Raw genomic sequence first — 27,764 nt, 5'->3', positions numbered from 1 at the left:
AATCGTGTGCTAGCGGCGCTGCGGCAGCAGGAGGCCCCATTAGCTTAAGTGGTACCTCAGGTTAAGAACAGTTTCAGGTTAAGAATGGATCTCCGGAACGAACTAAGTTCGTAACCAGAGGTACCACTGTATATACTTGGGCAGACTTGGGGAATGCTTCATCTCTCTTCGTCACTCCCCAATGAATAATTGGGGACTGAGCCTAGATGCAGCAAGATGGCTGTAATGTTGTTGTTGTTCTTGTTTTGTGTGTGTGTGTGTAAATGCTTTTTCAGGTTTATACATTTCACTACTTTTACAATCCTTTCAACATTTCAAAATTTGACTTCCCCTTTTCTGCTTTTCCTTATTTTTAATATCTTCTGCATATCCAAATAAACTTAATTTGCTTATTTATTCTTCTACTTTAAATATATACCCTTATAAAATTGCAGGTTATTATAATAATCCTGCCAATGTTCTTATCTGTTTACAATTTATCTGTAAATATTCAATAAACCATCTCCATTGTTTTATAAAAAGTTTGTTATCTTGATTTCTTATTCTTCTGGTTAGTTTCGCCATTTCTGCATATTTCACAAGTTTTTGTATCCATTCTTCCTTTGCTAGGACTTCTGCTTCTTTCCATTTTTTGGCGAGTAACATTCTTGCTGCTATAGTAGCATACAGGAATAAGCTTCTATACAGTTTAGGTAGTTCTGTCCCTATAATTCCCAAAAGAAAAGCTTCTGATTTTTTAAAAAACAAATGTTATTTTAAACACCCTTTTCAATTCATTATATATCATTTCCCAGTAAGCTTACTACATGGCCACCAAAATGATAAAAAGAACTTTCTCGGTACATTTCCAACACTTATTTGATTTAGATTTATACATTTTTGCCAATTTACTCGGTGTTGGATACCATCAGTATATCATTTTCATATAATTTTCTCTTAGACCATAAAATGCTTTAAATTTTATATCCATATTCCACAATTGTCCCCATGCTTCCATATCTATATTATGACCAATATATCATTGAGGATTTTACTTGCTCGTCCTTTGCCTCCCAATAATATTTTATACATTTTAGATAGCACTTTTACATTGCATTCCAACAGATCTCTCTCCAATTGTGATATTTGTTACCCAAATGATGATATTGTATCCATGTTGTTAATTTCCCTGATAATTCCTTAAATTCTTTTAATTTATACTCTCCTCCCTCTTGTTTTAATAAATTTCTATAAGTTGTCCACCATTCTATCATATCCTTTTTCTTTACCGCTATAGCTTCCAACGGTGAGAGCCAAAGTGGTGTTTTTACCTCTAATAAATATACATTTCCCCCCAATTATATGATTTGTAGATCCTTTATGAACTTTCACCTTTTCATACCATAACTAAGCATGCCAACCAAAAATATTGTCATGACCTTCTAAGTCTAGAATATGTGAATTCTCTAATATCATCCATTCCTTCAACCAACAAAGACAGGATGCCTCATAATATAGTCTCATATCTGGCTCTAATGTTCACTTTCCCATGAAACACATTTTCCCCTTCTTCTTTGCCACCTGAATTATTTTTTCTGAGTTCTTGGGAGGCCTGATGACAAGCTGTCTCTTCTGTACTGCTGATAGAAACAAGAGTGTGATGGTTGGGATTTCAGCTCTGCAGCATACTCACTAATCTGTTACTGGATGCCACCTCCCTTGAGTCTTATCAAGGCCAATCTCCAGAACTTCTTCCTGTGTAGGTTCTGGCCTATATCTCCAGCACAACAAATGAAATTAACTCACCTGGAAAGATGCAATTCCTTTGATATACCCTTACCATTTCATGCTCCTGAATTGTATATTAATCTTCTACCTCTGTCTCTTGTGGCTTTCCTTTAATCTTATTTTAAATGTCTACTCTTTGTTGTGTTGTTGAATCATTAGTGGAAAAACTTTAGCTCCCACATTTTTGTAACCCTTACTTCAGCCTGCTGTTTGTTTTTTGGTCTCCTTTCTCTATATGCAGAAGGTCTAGAGAAGGAATCCTCTAATAGTGACCTTGTCCTCCTACAGTGTCTTTGCAAAATTTACCCATGCTCACTGGAACTCATGACAGCTATGTTACACCTGGTTATTGTTAGCTGCTGCAGATACAAGATTTTGTAAGCATGAGATGAGTAAAATCACAAGAATGTGTCTCTAGAGGGTTTGTTTTGGAGTGGAAAGGGGGTTGTGTGTGAGTAGGATGATCAAGAATTTCCGAACCATGTGGGTAAATCTTTTTCTTTTCTTTCTAAGTTATAGGCAAGGGTCTATAGTGCATTTACCACTGGCAAGCCTCCCTACTCTAGGGCCTAAGAAAGGGTGACCTTGCACTGAACCTAGACAGGACTCAAAAGCAGCAAGGCGTCTTGTCACTTGCAGAATCAGCTGCCCTCAATCTTGGGCTCTCCAAATCTCCATCATCCAAATTTCCATCATCAGCATGGCCAGTGATCATGGATCATGGAAGTTGAGTCTAAAACATTTGAAATACACCAAGTTGAGGGAAAGCTTTTGTAGAACATCTCTGAAGCTAGATTGTCAGGTATGACCTCCCTTCTTCCCTCATTAGTTTAGAGTTCGGGAGGACTGCAAGGGTTTCCCCAGGACCAGCTTTTGAGCTTTTGTATCCAAGAAGAGTAATGATAGGATTGGCCACACTTGATTAACCAGCCACTGGAGAGAACTGGTGGAGTAACTGTTTCATTCCCCCAGTTTTGGACAAGAATGTATGCTGCTCCTTGTAGCAGAAAAAAATATTATATCCTCTTAGATGTCCTTGTGCTGTGATGTATGTTTATGAGGTGCTCTGAGTAACTCAAATGCAAATATTGGTGTGTTGTTTATATGCAGGCTTTAATAATTGACATAAAGTTTCTGAGCATACACTGCTTCTCATTTTTTTGCCATTGAACTATCACTGTCCTTGTGGAATATGAAATCGAAGGATAGTTCTTCCGGGTTAGGTAATTAACCCCATCATCAGTCATTCATGTGATGGGCCAAGAAAAGGAGATGAAACTTTGAAATGGGATAAGTGGATGTTGGGTTGTATAAGATCAGAAACTGTCCCCACCCTTTTGGAGAAAGATCAGAAATTCAGCAGAACTAATTAATGAGGTGTTTGGTGAATTATGTCTGTGCACACAAGCTGCTTCTTATGTATGTGTGTCTATACACACAAATGCACACATATGGGAAAGACATTCAAGTAATGGAGGAAAGTTGGTCAGGAAGATGAACATTGGGAGGTTCCTTTGCAAGTCAATCTCAAGAAATTTTGTACCTTTTTTTTAAAAAAAGTAATAAACCACAAAATAGAATGTATCCAGTGACATCACACTACAGATTTTATGAAAATGCTGGACAATCCTTGAACAATGCAGCAATATTTCTTTAAGACTTCCCCTCCTTCCAAAAATGTTGATTAGTCAAGTGAAATCCAAAGAAAATGGATTTAGAGACATTAAATGTTCCCCAGAACATGAAATCTGGAGAGCTTTCCTTGAGGCTGTATGAATGCCTTGCCCAGAGCTCTTCAAAGTGTGTCTTTCTTTCATTTTGCCATTTATGGTGCCATCACAAGAATCTCAGAAAGATCCAGTATAAAAGCTTGAAGGTTTGGGAAATTCCCGTGTTAGAATATATATTTTAGAAGGTGTATTATGTAGGCCAGGAATTGCCAACCTGGTGCCTTCCATATGCTGGACTCAAGGCTCCATCACCACAACCAGTGAGGCTGGTTGTATAAACTGTTATGGAAGTTTGAACAAGGAAGAGGGCACAGTCAATGCCTCAAGCAGTGCCTGTCACCGTTTCTGTATAACTGCACTCATCTCAGAAGTACCAGCTTTTTGTGTGATTTGGCCTGGACAGAGATATTGCAGTCTCCAAGGTCCTGGCTATTGTCATACCTTTCTGCCTTATCAGAGGCTTCTTATTCTTTAATCGTAAATGTTTAATCATAAACAAAAGCCTAGGTACTTTTTGCTAATTTTTATCTACTAATACCATTTAGCATAAACTATACTTAACACCTTCACACAATTCCATCTCAGGGTCCCACCTCTTTTGTCCAGCAGTCACCAGTCTTTTGGGGCCCATTGACACATTTGCAAATGGAAGAAACTGTTGTAGACACTGCATGTACCGAGGCCTTTTCTATTGGCTACAAAAGAATCCTGCTTTCATGCCTGATTTCGGACAGCGGGAGAGACCCTCTGGGCAGCAGAGGCGGCCTCTGCAGCCATCTGTGTATGTGTGGGCACCATGCTGATGACCTCTGCCTTAGGCAAGCTGCACCATGTATGTCAGGCAATGGGACATGGGTGTAACTGAATAATTAAGTGTTATTAAAGGGAAAGCCCCATAAGCCTGATGAAGGAAGTGCAAAATAATTATTAAGAGAGTGAGGCATAATAGTGAAGCAACGTAAAATGTTGCAAGGGTGTTGGTCTTCAGCATGGACATAGCCAGGATTTTTGTTGCAGGGGGCAGACCTTTTGTTAGGGGCGAAGAATCTCAGTTTGCTATGTATTTTCATTGATTTGGGCGGGGGAGCTACCCGCCCTTGGCTACCCCCGTGATCTTCAGAGAAGGCTGTGAGGCTGTGAATGTCTATTCAGGCATTCTTCTCAGGCAAGGAGGAGGAGAGCAAGGATGTGCTGGCCAGTTCCATCCTCTCCATTTAATCCCCATTGCTGCTTCAGTTCTCTCCATACATCTGGAGGTCCGACATTTATATCAGAGAGCCCACTATACTCTCTGTGTGAGAGAGAGATACAGAACGCCACACTATCACAAAGACAGCAGGCTCTCCACTCCACTTTGTGGAGTGCAGTGGCTCTTGCAGTGGGGACATAATGGAAAGGGTGGGGGCAGCATGTCCCCCCCCCTCTATTCCAGGCATGGCCAAACTTGGCCCTCCAGATGTTTTGGATCTACAACTTCCATCATCCCAAGCTAACAGGACCAGTGGTCAGGGATGATGGGAATTGTAGTTCAAAAACATCTGGAGGGCTGAGTTTGGTCATCCCTGCTCTATTCTAATCATTTGGGGGTTCTTTCTGCTCTCCCATTGATTTCAAAATGGGCAGCACTAAACACTTGTGGGGAAAACATACCCAACACTGTCAGTTTCCGTACTGGTTTTTGTTGCTGTTTTGTAAGGTTTGGGTGGGGCTTTGGATTAATTCTTGACTTGCTTGCTTGCTAGCACCCACCCTCCAGGAAATAGAAAGTTTAGACTAGCAAGGACCAGGCTTTACAGGATCTGCAGCTTATGGGTTTTTTTGCTATCTGCTGCTGTAAAAGCTGTGAGTAGATTTCAGAAGCCTTCCCATAGCCCGCTTGGTCCCAAATTGTGTCGCTGCTGTTCTTTTCCAGCCCCTTAATTGTGGAAGAGCGAGAAACATAGCTGAGTGGTTGCGCTACATGCTCTGCATGGAGATGACAAAGGACAGAAGTCTGCTAGATCAGGCCAGTCCAGCATCTTGACCTCATAGTGGCCCACCAGACGCCCATGAGAAATCCTCAAGCAGGACTTAAACACAAGAGCACGCTCCCCTCCTGTGGTTTCCAGCAACTGGTATTCAGAAGCATCACTGCCTGTGGAGGCAGAGCATAGTTTTCATAGTTAGTAGCCATTGAGAGCCTTCTCCTCCATGAATTTGTCTAATCCTCTTTTAAAGCTACCTAAGTTGGTGGCCACTATCGCCTTCTGTGAGAGTGAATCCCATAGTTGAACTATGCACTGCATTAAGAAGTTCCAGGTTCATTTCCAAGCATTTCCTGTTAAAAGGATCTCTTGTTGCAAGCCTAAGAGACACTTCTTCTGTTTGGGGTCTTGGAGAACAGCTGCCACTTCAAATAGACAGTAGACTGAGCAAGGTAATTATTGTTGTTGTTGTTGTTGTTGTTATTTATACCCCGCCCTCCCCGGACAGAGTTGGGCTCAGGGCGGCTAACACCAATAAAATCAAAGTAAAAACATAATTGGGGGGGCAATTTAAAATACAGGTTAAAATGCAATTTAAAATGCAGCCTCATTTTAAAAGTAGCCAATAAATCAAGACCACAAGGGAGGGAAACATAAGGGTCATACTGAGTCCAAACCAAAGGCCAGGTGGAACAGCTCTGTCTTGCAGGCCCTGCGGAAAGATGTCAAGTCCCACAGGGCCCTAGTCTCTTGTGACAGAGGTAGGTTCATATATAATAGTAGATTCATATATAATGTCCTCTGATACTTGCACTACCCTTGTTGTGTTCCTGTTCCTTCTTCTAAACATGGGAGAGTTATTTCCCCCTACATCTGATGGGGAGGTAATTCATGTGGTGGCGCATAATTGTGGCATAATGATGATTTGATGCTGATTAACCTGTGTTCTTTCGAGCTTAAAGTTCAAAGCTGTTGTAAAAGTCCTAATTGGAATCTCTTTGAAAGTGGGTTAACCAGGCCCCAAGTCTATGTCTCTGCAATTGGTATCATGAAGTCTTTTTCCTCATAGATAGTGCTGTGGCAGCTGCTGTTGCAGTTAGTGTTGTATTCAAGTGCTCAAGGAACTTGAAAACGAAGATTTAGTTTTACATTAATGAAAATTATTTGGAAGACATTCCACGAGGCTGTTGCTGCTGCTCCAACTCCTCTCAGTCAATCTTGCCAAACTACCTCTCACAGCTAACTGCCCACAGGCCTTGCTTGTTTGTGTAGTTTCAATGTTCAGATTCCATCAATTAAGCAAAGTTTCTGGAAAAGCCCTTCCCATACTCGTAGCAATCCTAAATTTCCTTTTCAGTATTCTGGTGCTGTTAAGGCTTTGTATCTAAAGTGTACGGTTTTCACGCCCTGTTATGAAGAAGAATTTAAGAGTAAGATTTTCCAGATGAACTATATTGTCTTTGTGTTTCTGTGTTTTTCACTTGAGCAATGGGAGAAGTAGATAGAATATACACACAGAGAGATTTATAATCAGAGTAGGACTAGGCAGATGAAATTGCATTGGTTTTATGGTATCTTGCTACAACCTAACTGGCTGCAATCACAATGTTTTTGAGCGGGGCAATGCCACCCCCCAAATCCAGGAATTTCCAGGGGCAGGAGGGAAGTTCAGTGTCCTTCCTCCAACCAAGTTCCTGAGTACAACCATTTAGCTTCTCTTGTGTAAGAGAGTGTGTCTGGTGTTTCCAAAAGCAGCATTTTCCTCCTTTCAGCATTCAAGATTTCCGAACTTAAGCTAGGGGAGTGGCTTATTGGAAGCAGATATCTGCATATACAGCGTAGAGTAGGGTGTGGGTGTGGGTGTGGGTGTGCGCACGCACGCACACCCCCCCTTTCTTGAAATACAGTGGTACCTCAGGTTACATATGCTTCAGGTTACAGACTCCGCTAACCCAGAAATAGTGCTTCAGGTTAAGAACTTTGCTTCAGGTTGAGAACAGAAATTGTGCTCCGGCGGCGCAGCGGGAGGCCCCATTAGCTAAAGTGGTGCTTCAGGTTAAGAACAGTTTCAGGTTAAGTACGGACCTCTGGAACGAATTAAGTACTTAACCTGAGGTACCACTGTAGTATGAAAAATACTCTGAAATGGCACATGGCTCAGATCAGCATGTCCTGCCTCACCCAGCTGCTGCTGCTGCAGCGTCTCATGAATGAATGCAGGTCACTGGTTAATACAGAGCACTTTGCAACACATACACAAGCCATCAGCAAATTGTCCCCCCAATTCCCCTGTTCACAAAGATAAATGCAAAACAATTTAAGTAAAAAATAGATAAAAATTTATTACAAAAATAGACCAGTGGACCAGTGTCCATTCTTGCATTCACTCTGTCTCTCTCTCTGTCACAAAAAATATTGAACAAACAAACAAAAACACTTTACAAAATAGGAAATGCACCCTGCTGTTTCTCTGATTTCCAGAACATGCCAAGAATGATGAGGAGGGGTAGACTCCAAGGAAACAGCTCTGAGCATGCTCAGAACACACACCCATGATTCGGATAGGTCTACCCAGAGGCAGACCTATGAATATTGCACCAGGACTGTTTGTGGGACACGGGTGGCGCTGTGGGTTAAAACACAGAGCCTAGGACTTGCCGATCAGAAGGTCGGCGGTTCGAATCCCCGCAATGGGGTGAGCTTCCCGTTGCTCGGTCCCATTTCCTGTCCACCTAGCAGTTCGAAAGCACGTCAAAGTGCAAGTAGATAAATAGGTACCGCTCCGGCAAGAAGGTAAAAAAAAAGGACTAACACTAGTAAACTGCTATTTTTTCCTATGGTTATTCTGCCTGGACATAGCAGTAGCAGTGTAGTTTTATATTGAAAGTCGCCAGTCAGCATTGCCCAGAATATGCAAGAAATGTGTGTCTAAATTTAAATGGAAGGATAATGAGTGTATGGGAGCCAGGAAAGGTAGTGGCTTTGAGATTTTGTGAATTTGGTGACAACTTTGCATGAAATGTCCCTTGATAGGGCAGTACCCCAGAGCATTCCCCACTGCTTTCTCTACTTTGCCTCCCCCCAAAGTCCTTTAATACTGAGGGGGCAATCCTTAGCATATCTGCTGAGGAGGGAATAGGCATCTTAATCTTTCTTCTTTTTTCCCCAAGGCTAGGATTCTTTGCCTTCAGAACAGACCCTCTCCTACCCTCTCCCTGGCTTCAAGTACACCTACAATCACAAAACTCATTTTACTATTCTGATGAGGGCCCAGACCAAGTTGGTGTGGTTGTTGGAGAGGTTGTTTGTGTAAAAAGTGGTCCCGTTTTCTGTGTAGGATTCCTTCAAAGTTCCTTGCACGAATCATAACAAATCATTGTAAAACTGACCTCCAAGATGACTGCTGAGTGTTTTCGGGGTGAGGGAATCACTGTATATTCAGGACAGATAACTAGTAGCTGGTAGAGGGTTTTTGGGGGGAGTGAAAGGCAATTACTATAGGAGCTTTCTAAATTTTGGCCCATCACACTGTTGAGTACATCCTTACATTCCCAATCACCTTTGTAATGGCATGTGAGAGGGGGCTGCTGTTGAAGACCTTTTATGCATTACCTTTTCCTAATGCAGACGTGTATGCCAACCTTTTTCCTGTCTACATTCACACATCACAACAAGTCAAATTTCTGGCTGATCGTGTTATTGTGCATGCTGCCTGATCACTCCTTCTTCGCTCATCTCCTGGCGCTGGTGGAAGAAATAAACCACGCTGCCCATGCCCAACAAAGCCTGGCTTATTTTGATGTGCACATTTGGCCTGTATTTTAGAATGGTGACACAGCTGTTCATTTGGGGGCAGGTTACTTGGATCGAGAAGCCATCCAAACAATGCCAGATATACACTTTTCTCCTGAGAGGGAGCTTCACCTCGGATGTCAACGATTGCCTGAAAATTTCTTTCTTACCAGCAGTTCCTGTTGTAGACACTTTAGAGAAAACTTGTGGGGCAGGGGGATTGTAAGCAGAGCCAGTCATATTGGTTGGCACTGCTGGGGCAGCTGCTAAGGCCCACATCCCAGCAAAGGGCCCAACACAGGAGCAAGTCAGTGGAGCAGCTGTTACCACCATTGCCTGTTTGCTCAATCACACTCCCCCCCCCACTGCCGCCAACGCAGTGGTGGTGATTTTATTCAAAGAGAGAGTGAGAGCAATTCAAGGAGTTGTAGGCATGCTAAGGGTGTCTTGGAGAGGACTCAAAATCTGGACCCTGTGCTACTCATCTTATGAGTAGCAATAGGACGTTGAGACTTGGCTGCACTTGTGTCTGGGACTTGTGTAGGGAGGCCCGTGTGTATGTGTGTGTGTGTGTGTGTGTGTGTGTGTGGTTTTTGTTGAGATGGAACAAACTGTCTGGTGTTCAGCAAAACCAACTTGGCGACCGAAGCTTGTGTCCCAGATTGCTTGAGAGCTGCCTTCCTTTAATGTACCCGCAGCGTCTTCTGCGAACACATGTTTTGCCTGCTCTTGAACTTTTCTGGCATATCCTGTGCCCTTCTGAATGTTCGCTGGCAGCCTGATCCCTGGGCACCCCTTCCAGTGCTGTGTATGTATGAGAGGGAGCGAGAGAGACAGACTGACTATGAATAAGAGTGTGTTGGGAGCCGTGTGCGGACAGCAAGCCTCCCCTCCATCCCTCCCCCTTTTCCCTTTGGCTAGCTGCTCCAGTTCTGATCTCCTTATTTGGCTACACTGTTCCCAAAGAAGGGGTGGGGTGGGCTGGAAGGGGAGGGGAGGGGGAGCAAGGGAGAGACTGGGTGACATCACAGAGCTCGGAGCCGCAGGAAAGAAGTTGCTTGGGGAGTGTGTGTGTGCGTGGAGGGGCGGAATCACCACGAAACACTTGAGCCAAGCTCGTTGTCGGCAGTTTCTTAAAAAGGAGATGTCTGTACTGGAGACCTTTGTTGTGCTCTGTCCGGGAAGCTCTCTAGCCAAAGGAGACACCTCTCTGTTCTCAGCTCCCCCAGGAGCAGCTGGTGGTGCTGCCGCAAAGCATGTTGTTGCAAAACACTTAGCTGCTCTGGGGGAGCAAAGGGGAGTGGGAGTGGAAGTGGCAGGCACTATTTCAAGGCCCACTGACACAGCCTGGCTGGGGATGGGAGTCTGCGCCCAGCACACATCTCCCAGAGATGTTTCTGAAGACTTGGGCCATTGAGAGTACCTCTGAGTCATGAGTCCCAAAGGCTGTGTGTGTCTGTATCTGTGTTTTCTCCTCTTTCCCCGAGATGCCAAATCATTGTATCCTGGAAAAGAAGGGGAGGAAAAGCCAAGCAAAGGGCCAGCTTTAAACCATCAAGTCTACAACCCTGTCCGCACTTAGCTGGGAGTAAGCCCCATGGAATTCGGCAGGACTTACTTCTAAGTAGACTTGGTGAGGATTGTGCTGTAAGACAAGTTTCAGTTTTGAATTCAGGGATTCCTGCCAGTGTTCAAAACTCCCATTGTCTTGGTGCATTTTGCGACAGGGAATTTCATTAGCGTGATCAGTTTCTGAGCTCTGGGCGCAGTACCACGCCTAAGATTTCAGATTAAAACTGCAGAGTGGAAGGAGAAGAGGACCTTTTCTGCCTCCCCACTTCCAGCTACTCTCTGAAGACTGGAGAAGAGACCCTCTTTAGAATATTAGGGGGGTGGGCAGGGGAAGGACTAGAGCATGTGAAAAATGAGCATAATATTTTAGCTGCAGTTCATTCATTTTCAGCTTTGTATTCTTGTTATAAAAAAAGTGTGCCTAGATATTCTGTTGTTGCGCCCATAACCTAGGTTTAAGGTGCCATTTAGCTCTTAGCTTTCATATCTCAGTTTCTAACACTGGTTCCTGCATACTAAGTGCTAGAATGATTAAAACATGTTGGTTTGCAATTAAAACGAATCTTCATACAACTTAAGAACATAACAAGAAATTTGCGGTCATGCAGCCTACATGCACTGTGGAATCATATCTGCTTAGAAGCAAGAGACTGGTTTCTGTTTGTAAGATCGTGTTCTCTGATACTCAAGCAAGATTAAGACTGCAACCCTGTGAACATTTACTTGGAAGTAAGTTCCCACTGGAAGTGGAATTTACTTTTAAAGTCAACTTGCATAGCATCAGGCCATAAGTGTTTAGAACTTACCAAAGGTAAGGGCTGGTAATTGGACACATTAGTGCAGGAGTCAGCAAACTTTTTCAGAAGGGGGGCCAGTCCACTGTCCCTCAGACCTTGTGGGGGGCCAGACTATATTTTTTTTGGGGGGGGGGAGAACGAATTCCTATGTCCTACAAATAACCCCGAGATGCATTTTAAATAAAATGACACATTCTACTCATGTAAAAACACGCTGATTCCCGGACCGTCCGCGGGCCAGATTTAGAAGGCAATTGGGCCAGATCCGGCCCCCTAGCCCTAGTTTGCCTACCCATGCATTAGTGTCTTTCCATGAAATGGAAAGTAAATTTCTATGTTTGGTAGGTAGAGTCATCAATATTCATTAGAGAATTAGAGATCTTCTACATAAAGCAGAAGTACAAGATCATGATGCAGGATGGCAGATCCTGGTTCCTGGTCCCTGTGATTATCCCGGGTCCAGTAGGAAGCCGGTAATAATAAATACAGTATGTGGCAATGTGTCTTTTTTATAAATGCTTAACCTCAGAAATGAGATCTTTTTTTCTTCATGGTTTTTTGCATAACAAAGTTGTCTTTACCAAAATGGCCTGGTTCCTCAGAAGTAGTAATAGACAGGGGCTTTCCTGATTGCCCCCACTTTTCCTGATTGGGAAAGACTGTGGTATGAGGTGAAAATCACCTCAAATTGAGTGCAGACACTTTCTGTCTACAGCTCTCTGAAACTGGAGCAATTACTCCTTCCTGCTGATCCGACCCCATTCTGGAGGGTCCTCTGACCCTCCAGGAGATGCTTTTCAGGAAACTCAGGAGACTGCAGGGTGAGGGCAGGAAAATCCCCTCCTACCAGCCTCATCCTTAAAGTATTTCTTATTATACAAGCCACTGTGTTTGATAGATGCTTATGATTCAGCATTCAAATCAGTATTTAATATCTAAGATCCAGTATTATAGTCAGTTACTTTTTAAAAAGGCACTTGTGGAAAAACCTTATTAAAATTGAGAAAAAGCACATGTTTTAGTGTGGCTGCATTTGAACATTGATTATTATTGTTGTTGTTGTTGTTGTTTGTTTCTAAAGTTTTCTGTCATGTTTTGTGGGTTATTGTAATGGTTTTTATTGTAATGCATTGTTTTCTGATTTTATGTTATGCTTTTGGCTCTTAATCTTTTGGTCAGTTGCTCAGAGACTATCTTGTAGTGAGAGACTAATAAGTCAAATAAATAATAAGAAAAAGGTATTATGCTGTGTGCGATGGGGTTCAAAGAAACAATCATTTCAAAAATGTTGTGTTGTGTGCCATGGGGAGTTATCTGACTCTCCCTTATACTAAGTGAGGCTGTTTAATTAATCCCTACTTCAGCTCAAGTAACTTGTTAGGGAGTGTGTGTGTGAAGATGGGTGACAACTAATATAGCACGAGCAGCTGTCCACTCATGCAATGGCTTCTCTTTCTTTTTCTCCCATATCTCCCCCCAAATCTGCTTCAGAAGGTTAGGGGACCCTCCGAAACAGATTTTGGGGGCTGGGGAAGTGAGAAAAGAAGCCACAAGTCCCACTGTGTAAATGGATACACATCACTGAATATCACCCAGTGTCTCTTCGTTTCCTTAGTCAAATGTTCAGATTATTGTAAGAATATCACAGTGTGGCTGCAATAATGGTAGCCTTGAATGAACCAATGGGTTTTGGATTGTATGTTCTGTGGCTTGGAGAACATCAACACAGAGAGATGTGAAACATGTATATGTAGAAAACCAGGTGTATGTCAAACACTAAAAAAACCCACACTTGGCCATATTGATTTCCAGACATTAATGCCAATCTCTCTGTGTGTGTGTTCAAAAGATGCATGTTTATAATGCTTTTGAAGGATGATCAAGCCCCCAACAAGAGAGAGAAAGAAAAGACTGACCCTTCACACGTCTCCATTTACTTTTGATTGAAAGAGTACAGTTGTATAGTCTAGAATTACAAAGAAGAACTAGGAGTCCGCAGGCGTGGTTGATTAATCAGCAAACTTTTCTTGCCCTTAGGTTGCTGAGTTGCCGTTTGGGGCTCAGGGTCAGAGCCCAGAGCAGCCATCACAATAGCGTCCAACAGCTGGAACGCCAGCGGCAGCCCCGGGGAGGGGCGAGAAGATGGACAGGAGGGGATGGACAAGAGCCTGGACAATGATGCCGAAGGAGTGTGGAGTCCAGACATTGAACAGAGCTTCCAGGAGGCGCTGGCAATATACCCGCCATGTGGCCGGCGGAAGATTATTCTCTCGGACGAGGGCAAAATGTATGGTGAGTGAGACCGTGTCATGCTTCTATGTTCATGTGGCTTAAACCAGATTCCATGCAAGACACCCGTTCATTGCACATTGTCCATTCAGATGGCCGCAGCTTTGGATATTTATTTATTCACACTTATCCCACCTTTCCTTGCAGTTGTTCAGTGTGATTTTCATCTTTTCCCTCCCCCTTTTTACTTACAAATATCTCGAGAGGTAGGTTACGGTTGAGAGAGAGTGACTAGCCCAAGGTGAGATTCGTGACTGAATGGGGATTTGTATCTGGGTCTCACTAGTCCTAAAAAGGTAAAGGTAAAGGGACCCCTGACCATTAGGTCCAGGCGTGACCAACTCTGGGGTTGCGGCGCTCATCTCGCTTTATTGGCCGAGGGAGCCAGCATACAGCTTCCGGGTCATGTGGCCAGCATGACTAAGCCACTTCTGGCAAACCAGAGCAGCGCACGGAAACGCCGTTTACCTTCCCGCCAGAGCGGTACCTATTTATCTACTTGCACTTTGACATGCTTTCGAACTGCTAGGTTGGCAGGAGCAGGGACCGAGCAACGAGAGCTAAAACCGCTATACCACATTGCCTTCTGTATCTGAGGATTTGATTGAGGATGTCTTCGTTATTTATTTATCATCTATTTACAGCCTAAAATATTATGGTGTAATAGCCACCATGTTTTGTTTTGCAGGCACATACCAAATCCCTTCAGCTGCTGGCTAGGGAGATCCAGGTGGGGGAGTAGGAATTTGCTTCTTATAAACATTCTTAGGTTTAAAATATGTACCTCTGACACACAGGCCTTAGATGCTAAAAGTGTGTTTTGCTTTTGGCACTTCAGGATGTTTCTTTCCAGTCCGTGTGCCTGACTTGGTCCCTGCTGTGTTTTATCTCCCTGATTGCTTTGGCTGGTAATAAAGGAGATGGACTACCCAAAGATCATCTTGAGAGAGGGGAGATGAAGTGTTTGTGGAGGTGGCTGTCTTGGAGTGGATAAAGAACTCCAGGGTAGCGCTGAACTCTTCTTCCCTAGATTGTTGACTCACATCTCCTTTGTACTTCCCTAGGTCTACATATCCCTCCCACTCCCTTATGCCTCATCTCTCCTCTCCCTCCCACTCTTTTCTCTGCCTGGCTTGACTGACTGGTTTGGTAAGCTCATTCCTGTCAAAGGAGAGATTGATTTTCGTCTGCTTGAGGATCCCACATGCCTGCCGTTGGGTGTGAAAGATGGTGTATCTTCTCGCAAGCAAAACACTCTATTCTCTTTTTTAGGTTTATCACCTTCCTTGTATTGGGGTTTTATTAAATGCCACAACAGGGTCTACATCTGTGATTTTCTTGCTTCTCATTATGATACTATGACCTCAGATAGGCTAGGGCTGCAATCCTATACGCTCTCACTCCTGAGTAGGCATTTATAGAAACACGCTGGAATGCCAATGAAACAAACTCTCCCATCTTCAGTTGACTTCTTTGTGCATTTAATGTGCCCTCATTAAGTTGGTTACAAATTCATACCCTTAGCTTATCCCCGGGGTATGCTTACTTATTGTTTTATTTTAAAATATTTCTAGACTGATTTCCTGGGCCATCCCCATCCAAAATGACTTACAACAATAAACTACCATAAACAATCAGAAATACTTAAGAGATATTTTACTGTAGTCCATTGGTGGGGAACCTTTGGCTCCCCAGATGTTGTTGGACTACACACCCCATCATCCCTGACCATCAGCTTTGCTTGCTAGGGTTGATGGGCACTGGAGTCTAGCAACATCTGGAGGGCCACAGGTTCCCAGTGCCTGTGTACCGTGAGAGCTCGGTTAACAGAAGAAGGCTCAGTTGTCGGATATTAATTCGTTGCAATTCCTTTTCTGTTTTTGAGTTTGTATACACATTCTGTTGCAGATTTTAATTGTCATGGTTTTATGCCAAGCTTTGAGATAACCAGCCTGCATCAGTTGGCTCCAGTAAAAACCCAATAGCCGTCTTCATCCACCACCTCCAAAACAGAAGTGCTTTACTTGTGTAAGCAGTGTTACGTAGGAGCCACAGACTCACAAGATCACAACTCCAAAGTTAGGTTGATAAGATGAGTAGGTCACTCATATGGATAGGAATTTTTCTCAGGCTGGCCCCTGGCATCTTGTTGGAACCAGCACCCAGTGTAAAAATGGTTTCATCTGGAATGGGAGGGAGGAGAGGAGATTATGCTTTATCAGTTGCTGTTGTGAAATGGGCGGTAACGAAGACAAAAAGGCTCATACACTACACAACATAAGCTCTCTCGCTTATGAAAGGAATGGGTTGTAGATCCTGAATTGCTCTAGATCAGCGGTTCTCAACCTGTGGGTCCCCAGATGTTGTTGGACTACAACTCCCATCATCCCTGAGCTCTTGCCTTGCTAGCTAGGGGTGATGGGAGTTGTAGTTCAACAACATCTGGGGACCCACAGGTTGAGAAAGGCTGCTCTAGATACTTTTATGCAAGGTGAGGAGGTGAAGAAGAAAGGGCAGCTTTGGTCCTTTTGCCATTGAGATGATACATTTCTGAACTCTGAGCCCACCACCCCTAAGAAAGCAGTTAAAAAGTAAAGGAGCGAGGGTGAGAATGAAGGTCCCTGACTCCTGATTGGTTTGAATGTGATAAATCCATGTTGCCACCATAATTGGCTTAGTTAAGTAATTCTGTCAGTCTCCTCACATTTAAGTAAACACAGAAGGAGAGGTAGGGGTGGACTGCCAAGCTCTGCCCCTTCCACAGTATTAACTTGTCCCAATTCAGAGCCTTCCACAAGTTTGAGAGTGAGGATCTGAAGTGGGATGCTGTCTCTGGTCATGATTGTGCTGGGTTCTTCCATGAAGGAAAGAGGCTCCTTGTTTCAGGCAGTTGCCCTCAAACTTGTGGAAGGTTCTGAATCGTTTAGGGGTGTCATGTTGCAGGGGTGAAGCTTGGCAGTGTGCCCCTTGTGTCTTGCTTAAATGTGAGGAGATTGAATAGCCAGATAGGGCTTGAATATCTTCCCTTATGCCAGTGCCTCAGGTTGTGGTGGCAGTGGCGATCGTAGGGTTCAGGCACAGTTTCACCCAAACTGTTTCGTGTTGCTGCAGAGTGAAATGTTGTAAACAGACACGTATTGCTGCTTCCTACTCATCAGCTCCTGCTGTGATGTCATAATTCTATGTTTGTGACCTCAAAGCACTATCTCCATAGGAATGGATCATCCTGTTGACAAACACTGGATTAATGACCATGCTGAATGAGTCAGGGATCGGAAGAGAACATTGCCTGTTGTTTTAAGTGCATAGTTGTTTGTCCTTTTTTTTTTGTTAACATTGTTTGAGCCTCCCCAAGTGTAACTGCTGTTCTCCTCCTGGGACACTAGCCTCCCAACCGTGCAGTAGCTGCTTTATCTGTGTGCAGCTCCTGTAAGACTGTGATAACCCTAGAGGATAGCTCAATCGGTAATACACGAGGCTCTTATCCTCAGGGTCATGGGTTTCGGCTGCACTGCAGGATTGGGCTCATGGTCCCTTCCAACTCTGTGATTCTGACATTGACATGATTCCAGCCATGACTCCTTCCCACAGAATTTGCACCATGGAAGGAGAGAGGCTTCCCAATTCCATGTACAAAGGTGCAGATGGATAGAGTCATGCAGTTTCAATATTGTCCAAAATGCTCATGGATAAACAGTTCCCATGTAGCTGGGAGAATAGATATACATATTCAGCATAGTGCATGGATGCTGAAAATGATTGGCTAGAATTGGTAAGGGATGTCTTCCTCAAGTTACGTTGTCGCCTTTAGTAGTCCTAGTAAAGGTAAAGGGACCCCTGACCATTAGGTCCAGTCGTGGCCGACTCTGGGGTTGCGGCGCTCATCTCGCTTTATTGGCCAAGGGAGCTGACGTACAGCTTCTGGGTCATGTGGCCAGCATGACTAAGCCGCTTCTGGTGAACCGTTTACCTTCCCGCCGGAGCGGTACCTATTTATCTACTTGCACTTTGATGTGCTTTCGAACTGCTAGGTTGGCAGGAGCAGGGACCGAGCAACGGGAGCTCACCCCGTCACTGGGATTCAAACCGCTGACCTTCTGATCGGCAAGCCCTAGGCTCTGTGGTTTAACCCACAGCGCCACCCGCATCCCAGTAGTCCTAGTAGTTCCCCATTAAAAATGGGAGTGCTGCAGGCATCCATATCCTGCAAAGCCTGCCCCAATCCTAAACATAGGTGAGTAGGTTGTGGTTACCCATTTTGAGAGAACTTGTTGTGTTCAGTGGCATGTTTTGTTATTCTTCACATGTTCTAGTGCTGAGCCCTGGCACTAAATGCATACGCCTGATGTTGAAATCTGGCCTGAGTAGTTATTTTAGCCCTGGGGTTGCTAACATTTTTGGACTTGTAGACCCTTTTGCAAACCAGAGAAACTGTTGAAGACACAACCAAGCACATTCCACAACAGCTACAACAGAATGCTGCTTTCAAGCCTGGTTTCAGCTGCCAGAGGAGACCCTGGTGGCACATGTGTGCCTGCAGGTGACAAATTGACGACACCTGTTTTATCCACTTTACTTATATTTTTAATGCAGCTGAGTACTTGTGCTCCTGCCATAACTGTTTCCCATGCCTTCTTACCAGGAGCCTGCCTAAAGGGGAGGTGGCACATTGCACCTCCCCTCCCCTTTTGCGCCCCCAACATGGCCCAGGGTCTCTCTGACAGGCAGGGGTGGAAGGTTTCTGAAGAGGCACATTTTTTAGATTTCTCCAGGAATAGCTGGAGTGCCGCTGGGGAGCTTGGCCTTTGTTCATCAAGCCCAAGTGTACAAACTGGTTTTTCCAGCCACTTGGAGACATCTGGCAATCGCTTAAAGAAACAGCAGCCCTGTTCTTCTTCTGCCTTTTTAAAATTTGGCTGCTCTCCCCACCCCAATCTTTTTTTTTTAACCCTGTTTTACACTTCACCCCACCTCTGCTTTTCTTCACTCTCTAGAAATCTCCTCTTGACTGCATGTGCAATAAGAGTAGAGCAGCATAGAGGTTGTTGGTTTTTTTAGTTGGCCTCTCTCCCAGAGTATGACTGGAAGGAAAGGGGACACGCCATCTGCACTTACCTTTTCAAGTGAGTGAGGAGAGGGAAGTCTCTATTTTAATTGGCTGCAATACCAATAGCCTGTTCGTTCCAAGACCTGTCTTGATGGGAGAAGCTGGTTTGGAAAAGGACCACTGGATCTCTGATCTCCACTTGTGCCCATCCTTAACCTTACTTGGTTAGAAGAAAGCTTGAATCACTCAAGTGCTCTGCCACAGATCTGTTATGGCCTGGAATGTTGCAGCTTTCCTCTTTTGCCTGGTAGACTTTGCAACAAACTCATGTGGACTAGGTAAAGAAATGTGAAGTAGCAACACTGATAGCACCATATGTTCAGGGCACAGGCTGGAGAGGGTCTTGTGAGTTCCATCTTCACAGGACTTTGTTCTAAACTTCATTTTATGTGTGCAACACTTGCTGTCCATAATGAATGAGTCGGAGCTGGCCTTATGGTATTTGCAAGGACAGTCCCTATCAGGAACAAAGACAGCTTACCATTGCAAACAGTCATGGGCAACAAAGTAAAAACAGAGTTGCATGTCTGCTCTACTACTTGTTGCCTTTGTCTCCTTATTTATATTGAATAATTGAATTAAAAGTTAATCTGGATTGTTAAAATTGTTTGCCTTATTGTAAAGTCTTAGTCCTGATTTTTATAGTGTTGTGGCCAGTGGTTGCTTTATATGTTAGTTTTTCCCTGCTTGCATTTTAGGAACAATTGTAAAATGGCTGAAGATGGGCAGCTTTATGACCTGGAAATATAGGCATTCAGCTTTGGCAGTTTGCCTGTTGCATGTCGTTCACCTATATCTAGTGGGCCACATGCTATAAAGATGCACATTCTTGACCATCTTTCACCTGATGCTTTTGTGTGCTTATAAATATGGAAGTACGGTTAAATAACGTAGAAAGCAGCACTCAGTTTTTCTGCTGTGAAGTTACAAGTTTCTGCTCTTGCAAGTAGCAACTTCCAGTTTTATGAATCCTTATTGCACTTTTAGTGATGTATGGAAGTGAGAGCTGGACCACAAAGAAGGCTGATGGCCGAAGAATTGATGCTTTTGAATTATGGTGCTGGAGGAGACTCTTGAGAGTCCCATGGACTGCAAGAAGATCAAACCTATCCATTCTGAAGGAAATCAGTCCTGAGTGCTCACTGGAAGGACATATCCTGAATCTGAGGCTCCAATACTTTGGCCACCTCATGTGAAGAGAAGACTCCCTGGAAAAGACCCTGATATTGGGAAAGACTGAGGGCACAAGGAGAAGGGGACAACAGAGGACGAGATGGTTGGACAGTATTTTCGAAGCTACCAGCATGAGTTTGACTAAACTGCGGGAGGCAGTGGAAGACAGAAGTGCCTGGCGTGCTCTGGTCCATGGGGTCACGAAGAGTCGAACACAACTAAACAACAACAAATTGCACTTTAGTTCCTGTTCACACATGAGGGCTTATTCGCACAAAAGAGCACCACCCCTGCCCCTGCTCCCTGGTCTCAAAACTTCCTTGGGCATACAGTTATGTGGATAAATGTAGTTCATGTACTAGTGATAACGGACATGGGAAAAGTGCCACCTCAAATCTTGGGAATTGCTGCCGGCCGTCTCAGAGAACACCCAGTTCATGGGTTAATATTTCCCTATGTGAGCACAAACCCAAGGAAAGTTGATTGCGTGAAGTAAAAAAAGTGCTGTGTGAACTGGGTCTGAGTGGTGAAGTTCCATTGAAGAAGGAGCAGGAGTAGGTACTCCTCCTTAGAGTGGAGCATATCCACTGTATTCACTGTATTCACATGAACTGTATTCACATGAACAAGCCCACCCATTTCCAGTGTGTGTGTGCGCACATGCATACCATAGGTGCATACTGTGATAGGAATTGTGAGATTTTCTTTACAACAATACTTTCTGCATTAAATAACAGTAGAGGTTTTTTATTCCCCCCCACAAATGATTTCTTATTGATTCTGTTAGTTTTGCTAGTTCAAGGTATTCACATAGCTTTAAATACCATTCTTCTTTTGTCAGTATTACATTACTCTTCCAATATTTTGCTACAAGAATCTTGGTGGCCGTAATGACATAAAGAAAATTTAAAATTAAATTAAAAAAGAATGGGATGTTTTTTAAAATTACATGAAGAAGTATGTTTACAATGATTACTCTTGGCTGAGCATGGACTAAATTCCACAGAGGTAAGAGAATGGGTCCCTGCAGAACAAGAATGGACACAGAAATTTTAAGATATGAGAAATTAGGAACTGCATAGTGGTAGAAGGAAGTCATTAAACAAATCAGGGAATAAAACCAGAGAATAGGCACAGATAAGAGAGTAAGAGTAGTGAGGAGAAATCGACAAGGTGAAGATAAAAGGACTGCTTACTGGAATTACATGTTTAAAATAATGTCAATGATGGTTTGTATTTCCTAAAAAAACCTGTATGTCGTTGATAAGATGTTTCGTTAAACTTTCTTCCTATTTTTCCCCATCTTTTTCCTCTCTTCTACTTTTTCTTGTTTTTCTTTTTCTTTTCAATTTTCTTTTTGTGTGTTTTTTTTCTTTCATAACAGAACAACGTATCTGATTATGTGCAATTTTTAATGTGTAAATAAAGATTATATATAAAAAAGTAGAGTTTGCATCTGGGGTATCCTTCTGCAGTGCCGCTTAGCAAAACCCTTTCTGTGAGGAATGGGTGTTGTTGATACACAAAGAGTGTGCAGTCCATTCAGAAGTAGGGTAGCCATTCAGGATAATCACGAAGGGTGTTCTGTGAATGCAGCCTGGCCTTTCCGAGCGTTTTGGCTGACAGTTCTTAGAAATTATTTCTGCAAAAGGCCCCAACTGCTTGTTAAGAATATGCCATGCTTTGTACCAAAAAGCCTAGCAGCAGACTGCTAAAGCACCATTGCTTGTGGTGCTCTTAGACTAACAGAATGGTGCTCTTCAGCTGTGGGTATATATATTTTTTGGTCCAGATTGAACTTGGTGGTGAGACATTCCATTCGTAGCTGTCCAGCCTTGGGTAGGTGGGTGGATGAGATGGGGGGCAGGGGCGCAAGGGCTTCTGGAAGGTCAAAGAGAGCTTCATTTCAGAGCAGGTGCTGGAAGCAGGATGCCTCAGGAATCCCAGAACACTGACGAGGCGAGCCGAACGCCTACGATAAATGGGTCGTGCTTGGCTGAGAGCGAGCCGGTTACTGACACGGGGGCTGATCTCCCAGCTGCTGTGAAGAGCGGCTGAAGGGAAGGAGGGAGAGCTGTGACCTGTGGTAACCTATAGCACTTGAACGGTGGCCAGTGTGCAAGAGCCAGAGAGGGAGAGAGAGCAAGCGAGAGAGCAGAAGGGTCTGGTCCGTGTATGGCAAGGGGCATTTCTTTCTCCTCCGCTGGGCTAGGAAGGGAGCTGAGCCAGGCACAGGGAAGGCTGCGCACTTGCCCCAGACAGCAGGTGTAACTTGAGTTGCGCTCTGCCTGGGCTGGTATGCTGCCTGCTGCTGATTGGCTGGAAGGTTGCCCCACTAGGTTATTTTTAACAGAGCTGTCCAACTGGTTCACGTGGTGGTGTCAGGGAAGAGGAATTTGGAGAATGTAGTAATTTGGAGGAGGACGTGCCCTCGGAGGGAATGGCACAGCCTCTGGTGAATCACGGGACCGGGACAGCTGAGCAGGGGCAGGTCTGCAGTGCCTGCCGGTACCAGAGGGAGACAATTAGCCATGGCAGGTGCCCTGGAGTGGGAAGAACAGAGCTTCTCAGTTGACTCTTTATCTTCACGGCACAGATAGGAACACAAAATGACACTGGGAGAGAAGAGTTGCAAAAGGGGTTTCTTTGCCTATGCGTGCTACTGCCAGTGCTCTTTTTCTTTTAATCCAGCTTATATACAGCTTCTGATTTAAAGAAGGTTTTACAGTCTTCTAGTGTGCTCACTATGCAACTCTTTGAGGTGGGTTCCTCTTGTGTTTTAGGGCCAAGCTGATATGGTACGCAGGAGACTCACCGAGGGCAGCTGCTGCTCTTGTGAACAACATGCAACCATCAGGAGATGACAGTTCGATAGGAAGAGGGGTGGAGGGGAACTTTGTGTAACCCTTTTTTCTCCATTCATTTCCCCCCACTTCTGCTCATGGAGAAAAATAGTACAGGTACCTGGACCATAAAGTCCCTCCCACCCCCGTTCTGCTATTCCTAATTGCAGGCTCTTAAGGCTTTTGTTCATTTTTAAAGAAGTCAGGCGGCTGCACACATCTCTCATGTAACATCTAGTTTGCTTCTTAACACGTGGAGGGATTGTGGGGATTGTGCCCTGACTTCTCCAAGCATATACAATTAATATTTTGCGTAAGCAGGACTTTTCCATATTTAAATTCTGCTGTCTCTCTACTTGGACACAGTGATTTACAACAGTGAATAATGTGTTACGGAGAAGTAGGCATGTAATTGTTTGTGCCTCGTTTCAGTGAGGAAAGCTGCTTGTGTAGTTTCAGAATGAAACAGGACTGACTGTGGTTAAGAAAGTAAAATACCTGGGGATTAATATGACAGCTAAAAATGGGAATTTGTTTAAAGATAATTATGAAAAATGTTGGGCTGAAGTGAAAAAAGATTTAGAAATTTGGTCAAATTTGAAGCTTTCCTTGTTGGGTCGAATTGCAGCTATAAAGATGAATGTATTGCCTAGAATGTTGTTTTTGTTTCAAACATTGCAAATTTTGGACAAAATGGACTGTTTCAAGAAGTGGCAGAAAGACATTTCTAAATTTGTCTGGCAGGGCAAGAAGCCTAGAATAAAATTTAAGATATTAACTGATATAAAGGAAAGAGGTGGATTTGCCCTGCCAGACCTCAAACTTTATTATGAGTCAGCAGCATTCTGCTGGTTGAAAGACTGGCTGCTTCTTGAGAATACAGACATTTTGGATCTTGAAGGTTTTAACAATGTATTTGGGTGGCATGCATATTTGTGGTACGACAAGGTGAAAGCACACAAAGCTTTCAAAAACCATATTGTCAGGAGAGCACTGTTTAATGTTTGGATTAGATATAAGGATCTATTGGAAAATAAAACTCCAAGGTGGTTGTCACCAATGGAGGCTAAGGCTCAGAGAAAACTTAACATGGAGGCCAAATGGCCAAAATATTGGGAAATTTTGGAACAAGAAGGGGACAGACTGAAATTGCAGAGTTTTGAGAAATTGAAAGATAAAGTGCGAGATTGGCTTCATTATTATCAGATAATGGAGGTTTACAATTCAGATAAGAAAGTTGGTTTCCAGGTGGAAAAATCTAAATTGGAAACAGAATTGTTAGAATCCAAAACTAAGACTTTGTCAAAAATGTATAACTTGCTGCTGAAATGGAATACTCAGGATGAGACGGTCAAATCTGTAATGATTAAGTGGGCACAAGACGTTGGACACAATATTATGTTTGCTGACTGGTAACAGTTGTGGACCACCGGGATTAAATTTACGGCATGTAATGCCTTAAGAGAGAATATTATGAAAATGATATATAGGTGGTACATGACCCCAGTCAAGCTTGCAAAAATCTATCATTTGCCCGATAATAAATGTTGGAAATGTAAGGAAAATGAAGGTACATTCTTTCACCTTTGGTGGACGTGCCCTAGGATTAAGGCTTTCTGGGAAATGATATATAAAGAATTGAAAAAGGTATTTAAATATACCTTCTTGAAGAAACCAGAGGCCTTTCTCTTGGGCATGGCCGGCCAAGTGGTGCCAAAGAAGGACAGAACTTTTTTTATGTATGCTACAACAGCAGCAAGAATACTCATCGCAAAGTATTGGAAGATGCAAGATCTACCCAATCTGGAAGAATGGCAGATGAAGATGATCGACTGTATGGGATTGGCAGAAATGACAAGCAGAATCCGTGACCAGGGAGAAGAGTCGGCAGAAGAAGATTGGAAAAAAATTAAGGACTACTTACAGAAATATTGTAAAATTAAGGAATGTTGAATGATGTTGGATTGAAATTGAGTGGTTTCTAGCTGTAATGATATAAAGGAAAATGGAAGAAAAAAGGGGTTTGGATAGAAAATAAGGTGATATTATAAGCTGTAATGCTTTAAGTTAAGGATTTGCTGAACAAATAATTTGAAAGGGAATACAAGAAGGGGAGGTATGAGGAGGTCAGAGAAATATGTTATTGAACTATATGTCTTTTTTAATCTTTTTGTTTGTTTTTTGTTCGTATAAAAATTGAAAATTTTAATAAATATCTTTTAAAAAAAAAAAAGAAAGCTGCTTGTGTATGCACGGTTCTTATCTGCTTGCAAGAGAATGAGAAAATTGTGCAGTGGTTGCAGACTGGCATCCTAGACATAGGTTCATTATTTGGGTAGGTTATGCCTTATATTGACAGTTACCAAAGACGTCTTCATTGTGTTTAGATTTAGCTCACAGTCAGTTACTTGTCTTGTCATTAGAAGACTGTTTTGAGTGTAAAATAAACAGGTGTGCTCTTAGAGACAGGCATGCCTTGGTAGTTCTACTCATCCGCCCATATGTGTTGACATGGACTAGAAATGTTTAGCTTTAGACAGAAAGACACAAAACCATTAGACTGGTTCAGAGGAACAATCTCTCTAAGCCTTATGAAGTTTGTTTCAGTTCCCATATTCAGCAAGATGGCAGCAAGGAATAGGGGGCCATGCTGAGTAGCCCATGCCCTGATCTCATGGGCTCTTCTCCACACCACCACCCATGCCTGTGTGTGCAGCACAGCACAAACATCCACAGGGAGGGATCCTTCACAGGTATAATTAATATGTGCAAAGTCCTGTGGGATCTGGAGCACTGAACAACCAGGAAACTTTATGGTAATAAGATGAGCTGAAAATTCTTTCAACAAGTTAATGAAAATGACACTGCCATAGACTGGACGGATGGGGCATTGTGAACAGGAGGAAGACTGCTAATGCTTGTTGGCTTTATCTCCCATCAGTTCATCTACATACCAAAATGACGAGCACTCCAGCAAATCATCAGTTGGTTGCAGTAAAAGTGCTGGGTGAATTTAGAAGTTCTTTCTGTTGCCTTTCCTACCTATCCAAACACCTTATTTTCAGTTTTCTTGTAAACAGCACTCGCAATTCTGTTCTACATCCAGGATCTTAAAGGTTCCTGTCTGCTGTTGGCATTCCTTTGTTAAGGGACTCATCCAGAGTCAGTAGTTTCCTTGGAGACATTTCTCTGTCCTGGTGCCCTTGCTATTCCCAGTGGGGCCCAGACCTAAAAAGCAGCAAACACTGGCACTGATTTGTGTTCTTGACATCAATTGTAAAAATAGTTTTATACCAATCACCTGGGTATATGCTTTGCTTTTCAGGATCCCAATTTAAGGATTTCCTTATGCTCATCAAAGCACACACACATCGGTCCTGCCTGCTTTGTACAAACCAATCTGTTTGTTTCCATCCCATCATTGTACCTCCCTAGTCCCCACCCCCTGCTGCATAGCAGAACTAGAGTCTTAACACCCATTGTTTACTCCTAAACTGTTCTTGTCAGACTAGTTAACTTTCAGGTGTATTTACCTACAGCTCTGTCTCTGTACTGAGTGTGTGATGAAGTGTTACTAGTAGTAACTGATCTTGCAATTCCTGTAAGTTACCCTGTTTACCTCTGTATAATTTGAGCAAGTACCTGAGTGAATTCAACATTTTGGTTTCTTTTATTGACCTTTTGCTCTACTGTGCTTCAATATCTTAAAACTTCATTTATGGTTTAGATGTTTGGGAACAGGCTGATGTGTTTTTCCAGTAGCTTGACTGTGTCATGCCCAGTGTTTGACATTAGCCAGGCGCCAGGCGCATTTTGCATCTGCCTTTTGGCCACTTGCGACCAAGTGAAGATGCCTGGGTGCCAGAATGGTGCCTGGCAGCTCCACTGTCTGGAGGTGCCTGCCTCCTTGGATCTTGACTGTTTTCACACACTCATGCCCATCCTGTAGAATTCTAGCCGTTATATTTTACCTGCACAATCAGAATGAATTTCAGAAACCAAAATGCTTTTCTGTGCAGCCTGAGCAGGGGCAGTGAACATTATAGCTAATTGTTGTAGCTTGTCTTCACTTACTCCACCCCACTGCAGTGCTCATAATTGTGAAGAATATTCTTACGTTATGAATGGTCCATGTCACAGATAAGAAAAAGAGGTCGGAATATGCCAATATAAATATGGACTCTCCCTGGATCAAGTGACTTTTCTTCTTTTAGATTCTCAAAGTGCTTAACCTAGCTCAAAGTTGTCCTCGGAACTGGCCAGATGTTGGACTGAGAATTAATCACAATCAGTCCGTCATTTGAAAAACATTTAGAATCATCTGGCCCCCAAATGGCAACAAGACATTCCATTTTGGCGACTGTAACTTTGGTTTAAGGAACCATTTGGCACCTAGCTTATATATCTGAGTTTCTAACACTGGTTGTGCCTCCCGGCCGATGCCTAGTTGGGAAGAGCATCAAAAATACTTTTTGTTTCTTGAGTTGGAGAGAACTGTGCTGCCTCTGTTCAGGGTACATGCCGAAAGATAAAAAGACGCCTGAAATCTCTAGCTCTTGACTACTGTTGTAAATCTCAGTTTAGCTGCTCCTGTTCTGATTGGAAAGATAATGGCGGGAGTTTGGAGCCTTGTTATCAAAGTGGCAAACATAGCATGGTTGTGGCTAGGGATCTCTCCCACGTTCCTTGTTATTGCATTGTTTCCTTTCCCCCACACTAAGCCAAAGTTG

General features: G+C 43.3%; 1 protein-coding gene across 9 annotated transcripts in view; it reads left to right on the top strand.

Moving 5' to 3' along the window:
• Positions 1-27,764, top strand: part of TEAD3 (TEA domain transcription factor 3) — an 88,839-nt gene that overhangs the window by 36,823 nt on the left and 24,252 nt on the right. For all 9 annotated transcript variants that reach the window (XM_053392911.1, XM_053392912.1, XM_053392914.1 and 6 more), the window contains exon 2: positions 13,660-13,914. In XM_053392911.1, the coding sequence (XP_053248886.1) occupies positions 13,779-13,914 (136 nt within the window). In that variant the 5' untranslated portion in view covers positions 13,660-13,778. The remainder of the gene's footprint in view (positions 1-13,659; positions 13,915-27,764) is intronic.

Source organism: Podarcis raffonei, chromosome 6 (assembly GCF_027172205.1).
Source record: "Podarcis raffonei isolate rPodRaf1 chromosome 6, rPodRaf1.pri, whole genome shotgun sequence".
NCBI classification, from domain to species: domain Eukaryota; kingdom Metazoa; phylum Chordata; class Lepidosauria; order Squamata; family Lacertidae; genus Podarcis; species Podarcis raffonei.
This window is presented reverse-complemented; position numbering and strand designations above follow the sequence as displayed.